Source organism: Alligator sinensis, unplaced genomic scaffold, assembly GCF_000455745.1.
Source record: "Alligator sinensis unplaced genomic scaffold, ASM45574v1 scaffold93_2, whole genome shotgun sequence".
Classification (NCBI taxonomy): domain Eukaryota; kingdom Metazoa; phylum Chordata; order Crocodylia; family Alligatoridae; genus Alligator; species Alligator sinensis.
The window spans coordinates 1,479,421-1,490,066 of record NW_005841854.1 but is presented as its reverse complement, the minus strand read 5'-3'; the positions used below and the strand labels follow the sequence as shown (position 1 = coordinate 1,490,066).

Sequence of the window (10,646 nt, the reverse complement as noted above, 5' to 3'; positions counted from 1 at the left end):
AGGAGGATAACTCCACCGCTCGGGTCTGTAGGGGGGCTGTTAGAAAAGCTAAGGCAGATATGGAGCTAGGGTTAGCGTCAAGGATCAAAGATAATAAAAAGTCCTTTTTTAAATATATAGAGAGAATGAAGAAGGCACCGGGTAATGTGGGGCCCCTGCAGGATAAGCTTGGCAATCTGGTGGTTGCACCAGAGGAGAAAGCAGACCTCTTTAACAAATTCTTTGCCCCCATTTTCCTATGCAGGGACCAGGACTCTCTGACCAGGATTCCAGATGGACTTGGGAGAAACGTTGTCAGACCTAAAGTCAGGGAGGACCGGGTTAGAGAGCTTCTGGAGGGGCTGGACGTGTTCAAATCAGCAGATCCAGATGCTCTCCACCCCAGTGTGTTGAGAGAATTGGCAGGGGTTATTGCGGGGCCCCTGGCACGGCTTTACAAGCACTCGTGGTGCTCTGGCCAGGTGCCAGATGACTGGAAGAAAGCCAACGTGGTCCCCATCTTCAAAAAAAGGGAAGAGGGAGGTCCCGGGCAACTATAAGCCCATTAGTCTTACTTCAATCCTGGGGAAACTCTTTGAAAAGATCATCAAGGAGCACATCTGTGATGGGCCAGCAGCAGAGATAATGCTCAAGGGCAACCAGCACAGTTTCATTAGGGGCAGGTCCTGCCAGACCAACCTGATTGCCTTCTACGATCAGGTCACAAAAGCACGGGACACAGGTGTCGCGGTGGATGTAGTCTTTCTGGACTTCAGCAAGGCCTTGACCTGGAGGGAAGTGGGCAGTGGAGTCCCCCAGGGCTCGGTCCTTGGGCCCGCACTGTTCAATTTCTTTATTAGTGACTTGGACAACAGGGTAAAAAGCAGCCTGTTTAAATTTGATGATGATACCAAGATTTGAGGTGAGGTGGGCACGCTAGTAGGGAAGGACAGATTACAGCAGGACTTGGACAGGTTACAGGGGTGGGCTAACGAAAATAGGATGGGTTTCAATACTGATAAATGCAGGGTGCTGCACTTGGGCAGTGGGAACCGGCAGCACACTTATAAGCTGGGAAACTCCCTTCTTGAGAACACGGTGGCAGAAAGAGATCTTGGAGTCATTATTGACTCCAAGATGAACATGGGCCGACAATGTGAGGTCACGGTCAATAGGGCTAACCGTATCTTGTCGTGCATCCACAGATGCATCTCTAGCAGGGCAAAGGAGGTGATCCTCCCCCTCTATGCAACACTGGTCAGGCCGCAGCTGGAGTAGTGTGTTCAGTTCTGGGCGCCACACTTCAGGAGGGATGTGGACAGCATTGAGAGGGTCCAGAGGAGGGCCACCCGCATGATCCAGGGACAGCAGGGCAGACCCTATGAAGAGAGGCTACGGGACCTGAACCTGTTCAGCCTTCGCAAAAGGCGGCAGAGGAGGGACCTGGTGGCCGTCTATAAACTCACCAGGGGGGACCAGCAGGGTTTGGGAGAGACCCTGTTCCCCCTAGCGCCCCCCGAGGTAACAAGGAATAACAGCCACAAATTGTTAGAGAGTAGGTTTAGACTAGACATCTGAAGGCACTACTTCACAGTCAGGGCGGCTAGGATCTGGAACCAACTTCCAAGGGAAGTGGTGATGGCTCCTACCCTGGGGGTTTTTAAGGGGAGGCTTGATGTCTACCTGACTGGGGTCATTTGAGCCCAGTTTTCTCTCCTGCCCAGGGCAGGGGGTCCGACTTGATGATCTACAAGTTTCCTTCCGACACTACTTCTATGAATCTATGGAGGAGGGTTCAGAGAGCTACGCCATCCTGGTGCTGCTTGGCTCCCACATCCTGGGGGAGCTGGGAGCTAAGTAGTGCCAGGACAGGGGGAATTCCGAGTCCCCTGTGGCCTCCTAGCATAAGGGTTGACTGGGAGCAAATTTCCTCCCGCCCAGTGTCTACACATGCAATGGTATCTACCGCGCAGATAGTTTGCTACCTGTATTCATGGGCAGTAACTAACTACCCAATAGATTAATTTACTGTGCAGTAAATGTGCATATGTGTAGTCAGTGACACCTTACTGTGCAGTAGATAAGTCTATTAAGTCTAGACATAAGAAAAAACTTATTCTCTGCCAGGGTTGCCAGAATCTGAAACACACTCCCCAACAGAGGTGGTGCAGTCACCATCCTTGGACGTGTTCAAGATGAGGCTGGACGGGTACCTTTTTGAGCTTGTCTGAGCCCAATAACTTCCTGCCCACAGCAGGGGACTGGACTTAATGATCTTACAGGTCCTTTCCAGTTCTATGATTCTACTGCGCAGTAAAGTGTCTCATGTAGACACATCCAGTGATAAGTGCAGTCTCAGGCCTCCTCCCTCAGTACATTTGCAACTGCCTAAAAATTACTACTGATTTATAAAAAGTGTACTTTTCCAAGGTTCCAGCTGCCTCTGACAGTCATGAAAACAAAATTAGACTATCCCCAAAGCAACAAAGTCACCTTTGTCCCACATATCTCTGATTGCTCTCAAATCTCTCAAACCTATTAGATAGGCCTAATGACAAAAACAAAGGACAGATCTCAATTACAAGGGAGGCAAAATAATCATAAATACAGATCACCTTAGTATCATAGGAATATAGGTCTGGAAGGGACCTCATGAGATAATCTAGTTGAGGGGTGTTTTAACCTCTGGCCCACAAGCCAAATGAGGCCTGGGAAGGCATTGCATCTGGCCTGTGGGGCTCCCATGGATTGGGAAATCTGGCAGAGAGACAGCAGTGGCCACCCTTCCCTGCTGCCAAATTCCCATATCCCCTCCACCACCACAGCCAAATCTGGGGTAGGCCATGCCCCCTACTCTCTGTGCCACTGGGCTAAGGTCAAAGCTGGGCCATGCTCCCTTTCTGGACCATGTCCCCTCCCCTGAGGCAGGGCTGTATTGAGCCAGGCTGCCCCCTGCCCCCTCTGTGTGCCTGGATGGGGCCCTGCCACACCTGCCCTAGATGCCAGATAAGGGCCACTGGATACATCTGGCCTTTGGATGGACCGGCACTGCCCATCTGACCTGCCAAAAAAAAAGTTGAGCACCACTGATCTAGCCCAATTCCTGCTCAAGGCAGGATGATCCCTGACTAAACCATCCCAGTCAAATTTATCTAACCTGCTCTTGCAAATTTCCAGGCATGGAGACTCCACATCTTCTCTATGTAGCCTGTTTCAATGCTTGACTAGCTCATAGTCAAAAAGTTCCTCCTCATTTTCAACCTAAATTTCCTTTGCTGCAGGTTAAGGTCACTGCTTCTAGTCCTGTCCCCTATAGCCAGAGACCCATCTCTACCCTCTCTGTAATTGCCCTTTGAGTATGCAAGAACTTTTATCAAATTCCCCTTCAGTCTTCTTCTCCAGACTAAGTAATCCTAGTTCTTTCAGCCTGTCCTCAAAAATCATATTTTCCAGGCCTCAAATCTGTAAAGAACAATTATAGATTATTAATTTTTCTGCCTAAGTATTTCTGATTAGGCTCCCATCTTTCCTCTTGCAAAATTACATCCAAAGACAGCTAGTTATGAGAAAACCTCAGGATCACACTCTGGCCATGTCTACATGAAAGGTTATGATGCCTGACAGTAACACCCTAAAGGGCGCAACACAGTTTTGAGCTGGCAACCAGATAATTCCAGAAGCAGTCAATATAGGGAGACATGGGCAGATTAATTAGTTTAGGGACAGATTATTTCACCTCATTATTCACCAGTGTTAAATACCCCACCTCAAATACCACATGGACACAGAAACCCTACTTCCAGTTTAGGAGGCACAAAGCAGCACAGCTTGCTTGAGGGCACCACTGTTGGGCACTGCAAGTCTACAATATAGAATGACCCTGGATGAATTTGCCCCCATTATATCTTCTTCTAAATCCATTGGGGTGGGGGAACCCTCCACACATTTGGGAACATCTGTGCTAATCTGTGAATTTCTTCCCCATCTCCTGGCAATACTGCTCCATTTAAAGCCACCTTTTTCCCTTGGGGGCAGGGGGGAGAGAAGGGGTGGGGGCGTTATTTGTAGAGCAGGAACTCACTGACACACAAATATTATCAGAGAGACTTTTCCTGTTACTCACTGTGGTCCAACATTCTAGCCAGAATTGTTTCAGGGCAGGTGGGCTGGGCCTCAGAGTATATTTCAGTTTGGTACTGAACAGACATTCTTAATAAAACATATTTCTCTAGATAAAAATCAGATGCCTGAAAAAAGCTGATTTTGGGATAGACATGAAAAACCAACAAACAAACAAACAAAAAAACCCCGGGAGATTAAATCCCAAAGTAAAAAGCAATCAGCATAAGCACAAAAAAAAAATCCCAGAAAACGAAACTTAGACTAAAGCTTTCCTACAAGAGAATCTTTAAAACTTATCTGAACGAAAACACAAGAAAAAACAGGTTTGAAAAACACCAGATAATTAATAGTTAGCTCAAGTTCACAACAACCAAGTGAGCCCTCAGTACTTGAACAAGGCATGAAGGTGTCACCCTGGAAGCAGCAAAGCAGTTTAACATTCTTTGTTATAAAATTCTACAGAGCACATCTTACTATGCCAACTTGAATTTTTAAAACTCTGGTTCCTAACCCAACACACTTTAAACAGTATGTCCTCCTTTTTTATTTAAACTGTTATATTTTTATAAACTTTCTTTAAAAGGATTCAATTTCCCTGTTGACATTTACAAGAACTTTTTAGACAGTCTACTTCCTCCAATCTGCTTGGAAACTCTGGAACTAGCTAGGTGCAAAGTACTGTCAAATATGTGAAGTAGACTAAAACAATAAAGGCATATTTGTACTTTTCAACTGTAGCAGTCTTGTGAAATAATAATCACTTTTCTAATAGAATCATGATTTGTCAAGTTGTACAGTATTTTCTTCAAGCTTTGAAACAAACTGGAATTTAGGACTACCCCCATATTTCTGGTTTTGGCAAAACGATGCACAAAACCTCCTTGGGGATCTAGTCCTTCCTCAGTATTCAATACTTCTGGAAGATATGGCAAGAACAGAAAAAAATAAGAGCCAATTTATAAGAAGTAGCCAGGCACTTAACTCCCATTATTTTTTAAAGGAAATTTAGATCCTTAAATCAAGCTTTCATTTAAGTATCAAGCCATATATCCCTAACAAAAGAAGCAGAAATAAAAAATACATATCGTCATACCTGAGATGCAGTATTTCCAGATTCTGTACCTGACTAGCGATATCTATCACTGTTTCCCACGATGACAACAGATTTTTTGATAAGTCTATACTCTTGATAACTGAGAATTCACATTAAGAAAATATATCAGAAATATATCAGAGACCAGAGCTATACCTTTAGATAAAGATAAAGCAAGCTATATCTTTAGCTATAAACTTACTTTTGTACGAGTATACAATTTTGATGTCCTAAAACAGTATAATTTCTACTATGTATTTTAGTAACATATAACTACAATACACAGGAGCTTGAATACCTTATTCATTACACACACACAGCTTCTTGTGCCTACAAAGCTCTTCTCCAGCAATTACATTAAAGATTATATGGCTTTGTCCTATGCCAGATTATTTTTAAAAATTCCCATAATTTCTACCACAACTGCACCTTCTGAAGTCTTGAGTCAATGACAATAGTTAATTAAATAAGCATAGTTCCCTACCCCCTCTTTTCTACCCAGTAACCCTATTCCAAATATATTCTAGGATTTTAAACAGTAAAAAGAATGAAGATTGAATTACACCCCTATATACAATGCAAAGTAATTAAACTGATCTGAAAATAACCGTTTGATAATAGAATATAATTGCTTAATTTCTATAAAGTAAGTATGGAATGCTAAAAACATGTTTTATTTTAGTAAGTGGTAGTACATAATACAGCACCTTTAGAAAAGGATACTAGGACACGTTCTGTTAATTTCCTCCTTCTGACCTACATGGCTCACTGCACATTCTCTCACTGAGATGTTTTCCAATTTGTTCAGCTGACTATATGAAAAAGTGTCAAATTATAAACAAAGAGAAAAATGGCAGATGAATTAGAAGCACATTGATATTAAGCCTAAACAGGATACATTTTTTAAAAACTTTTTTGGGGTTGCTATTATGAAAACTATTTATAGCCAGATAGTTGTATCATCTTCAACTGATCACAGAAACACTCTTTTGACCAGGGTAAAAGGCAGAAACACTGGAAAAACAATGCTGGACAAGTAGCAAAGAAAATGACTCCATCCATCTGGAATCAAATTCAAGTATGAAAAATGCAGTTACCCAGTTTGGAAACTGGTCAGCGCACCAGCATTAACATTACAAGTTTTGCAAAAGATCAACTACAAGAATGTTAATCAGTTGTTTTATGCCGCTGACAAAAATGGCATTTTCAATTGATCAGCAGCCTCTGAGGCGCACAGAGCAGGAAAAATTGGTTGAATGTCAACTCAGAGAGGAAGAGTGCCATCTACTGAATTGTCACTACCAAGATGCTGCAGGTGCCCCACAGGGATAACAGTGTACAGGCAGTTTGTTCCTTATCATCAAAAACTAGTTCACCTTCTCCTCCTCCTCTGCCCCATACACAGCAAGGAGTGACAGAAGCTACTTAGAACAGGTGAAGACAGCCCCTTGCCATTTGGTACTCTGGCTTTCTGCCTCTCCCTTTTTTATTTAGAGAGTATAGCATGGAGTACTAACATTTAAAAAAATATACCCTGTACAACATTAATAAAATATGAATATCGATTTATGTATGATAATTGTTAATTTATTCTAATTCTCGCTCTTCTCTTATCCAAGCCCTCAAATGCCTGTCATCACCTCCTGTTGTGTGAAGTCAAATTTAAGTTTGGAGCAACTAGACACTGGGATCATGTCTTGCATATCTGTATGCCAACAGTAGTGCTATATTAGCATCTCCCAACCAAGCACAGTACTGCTGATTTTCTGAAATCCTAGAAAATTAAATCTCAAGGTAACATGCTAATATGAGCCAGAAACCTCAACAACTAATGGACATTCTTCATCTGATGGAAGATAGCTGGCTTATGTTAATAAGTATTACATATACATGTGAAAGGATCACTAAAAACAGGAAGAGTTGCAAATTTATATATCAAAAGTTCATAAAGGAACCTTATGGCCCCATTTTTTTTTCAAAAATAAACCACTGTAGTACTAAATATAACATTTAGTCTTGTCAGCCTGCATAAATTACTGGTAAGGAATGCAAAATATATGCATGTGATAAAGATGCTACCAGCCAAAGAGCTTCGTTGTCCTTTACAGGTCAAGTGCCTTTCCTTTGCCCTTCGGATGAATGTTAAATGTTAAGAATATAAAATATATGACACTCTCATGGACCCAGAGGGACAGCCTTCCATCTTCAGCTCCTTCTGTGCAAAAATTAAGTTTATTTCCTACCTATGGGGACTTTTTACCATCTTGCACCATCTACACTTTTCCCAGAGCCTGACGAAGGGACTTTGATCCCAAAAGCTTGCAAAAAAGGACATTTTTCTTGCCATTTTCCAGTTGGTCTAATAAAAGGTATCATTTTGGAACCAAGAGTTCTAGTTTTTTAATATCTTTTCGTCTCAGACCAACATGGCTACCAAGTACACCCATGAAACAATGTAAAATAACACTTTTAACGCCCCCCCAACCCATGCACTTGATATATCTATGTAATCTTAATATAAAGATTATCTTAATATATTATTATATAATGATTATCATAATATAAAGAACTACCCATTAAATTTATTGTTCATCTCATAGTTTTGGCCATTTCATTCAATTGGAAACAGTTTTAGTGTCTATCCCAAATAATGTTCACATTCTCATTTCATGGTCTTGCTTAATGTGGGCTCAACCCTACAGGCAAAAGATTAACCCCACCCCTAAAAAAATTTTAATTGAAAACAAAAAATAAAGATAATTTACATTCATATAATTTTGTAAAAATAAGGTGACCCAAAAATCTTGATATCAGGCCCACGTTATCCAATCCTTTGAATATTTAAAACAGAATTCAAAACTATTTTATCAAATATAGTGCTAAGAATATATATCAGTAATTTAGGGTAACATTACAAAGATGTCATATTTATCCTCAAAGAAATTATTATAAGCCCAGGTAAGTTATACATTAAGCATAACCTAAAAGAAACCCAAACACATTAAGATATGGAAATGCACAAAGCAACCTTATTTGTTCTGGCAGATTAACTTCCCATACATTAAATACTCACTGGAATCTTGCGCGTGAGCAATATATTTGAATTATATTTAGGATTAATAGCCTTTCCTTCCTTATTGTCCTTATTTCTCTTTTAGCAGAAACCTTAATTCTGTCCTGTAGTGATCATTCATATCATTGTAGGCCCAGACTGGATTAAATTTTCTTAAATACATTTTTCCTTTCATTCAGTCAATAGCATTACTAGATCAAAGTTAAGGTGGTTTGTCCATATAAAAACACTAGGAAATGGCAACCGTTTGGAAAGAGGACAATTTTTTGTGGAGTTCTCCGTAACAGAGCATTGTATCCTTTAGTTTCTGCTTAAAAATAAAGTTACCATTTAAGAATGATAGAAAAATGGCCATTAATCCTAAAAATGATTCAAATGTAGTCAATGCACAATGTTTTAGTGAGTTCTAACTATATAAGAAAGTTGAATTATAATAATCTGTCACTGGGATCTATAGGAACTAAGAAGGCCTCACACTAGATGCTACAATTTAAGGACCCATTTTTAAGTTTACTTTCTAAAAAAGGCTGTGTATAAACTCTCAGAATAAAACAACCCCCACAATATTTCCTTAAGTACTGTATTCTGGGAAAGATGCATTGTTCTCATCTATAAGAGGTTGACCCCCAATTAAAGGCAAAACTCAACTCAGCATTAATGCCTTCCTCCCAACAAACTTCAGAGTTACAAGTATATATTACACTTGCCTTTGTTCCTCTAAAACTGAGTCAAAGCCAACAAGTTCCACAGTCTTCTTTCCAAGGACTAACTCATCGTCTTTCCCACATGCCACATCTTGTTCATCATTCAATCCATAGCGGTTCTTCACTGCAGTAAGAAAACCCACACCAAAATTTACCTTGTCTGGACGGATAAAGGACCCCCCTGTAGGATGCCTGGAAGAGAAAGGGCGGAAACATAAAAACAATTGTCAGTCTATGATTATACTGGTAGTTTCCTGTCCTGAAAGTTAAGCAATTTGTATTTTTATTTTAAATAAGAAAAAACATGGGATTATTCCTGATGTGGCAGAATACAGTTATTCAGTTTCACCACAGACATGTAAACAAAGCATACATAATCTCTGGAGTGCTTCAGTACAGCACTGTATTACTGACAACACTTGAACTGCTACAATGAAATAGAGACCATGCAAGAATGAAGGCCTAGAATCCCAAAGATACTTCAGGCAAGTCCATACCACTACCTTACCATGTCAGGTGGTTGCTGTACAGAAACCTTCTGCACTGGCTCTTGAAACAGAAGTATTACAGTGCCTTCGCATGGAATAGCAAGATGACAAACAATGCCTTTCCATAAAGCTAATTAGCCCCAGAACAGTACTAAATGAACATGGCTACACTATTTCTGGTCTGGGAAGCAGCATGTACAAAACAGTGTGGCATTTTTCAACATGACAAAGAGATACAGACATGCCTGTAAGCACCCAAATCCACCATTTCAACACCACTATCCAGCTGCTACATAATCCTGTAAACCCCTGAGGCAGCTAATGTATTTTCTTGCACACAACTGTGGTTTTTAAAAGGCAGAATGAAGAAAAAAGGTTTTTTTTCAAAAGTTATGACTGCAGAGAGCACAAACAGAGCCTAATCTGACTCACTTGCTTAACTAAAAGCCTAGCTGAGACTGAATACTGGAGTCCCTGGTTGGACCTATAAATTTTGAAAAGAGCTAAAGAGCTGTGAAACAGAAAAAATAATCCAGAACCTAGCAGACAGCAAAACTGCGCTAAGAAAGGTTATAGGCAGACAAGGTTTTTTGGGTGAATCTGATATCCTTTATTAGACCAACTTAAATTGAAAGTTGAAACTAAGAAAGGTTAGTTTGATTAGCAAAATATCAAGACCATTAAAAAGGAAAGACAGTTGTTAACACCTCTGAAGTGAATCAACCGACTTCCTCAGCTTCCTGAACAGTAATACCAGAAGGCGCATTTTACTGTAGAGTTGACTGATTAGCTCCCCAGTAAAGCATCACCTACATGTGCACCAGTATTAGGTCACAGTAAATCAATTAACTCTGCTATAAGATAGTACTGGCGGGGACAGTACTATCTTACAACAGACTACTTAACACCGCTGAAATGCATGTGACAGGGACTGGCTAGGGGACAAGGGTGCCAAAATGTGGGAAATGCCTGCCACCTAGCCCCACACTTCAGCACCCTTGTGTCCCAGCCAGCCCCTTGGCTGCCTGATTCTGCTATCAGAGCCTGGGGCTGACCCCTGTGCCCCCCTTGCCAGCACCCAGAGGTGCTACACTGTGGAACACAGATCAAAACAGGGTGTTTCTATTCTGAGCAGAAAATCAGTTTCCCCATTTAATAAATGGACCCCAATTTTGGAGGGGCTGACT

General features: G+C 41.1%; 1 protein-coding gene across 3 annotated transcripts in view; it reads right to left on the bottom strand.

The window, feature by feature from the left end:
- TBCE (tubulin folding cofactor E) overlaps positions 1–10,646 on the bottom strand; it is a 50,580-nt gene that overhangs the window by 25,241 nt on the left and 14,693 nt on the right. For all 3 annotated transcript variants that reach the window (XM_006016348.3, XM_025213436.1, XM_025213439.1), the window contains exons 4-6: positions 8,975–9,163; positions 5,918–6,006; positions 5,195–5,294 (exon numbers count right to left, since the gene is read on the bottom strand). In XM_006016348.3, the coding sequence (XP_006016410.1) occupies positions 5,195–5,294; positions 5,918–6,006; positions 8,975–9,163 (378 nt within the window). The remainder of the gene's footprint in view (positions 1–5,194; positions 5,295–5,917; positions 6,007–8,974; positions 9,164–10,646) is intronic.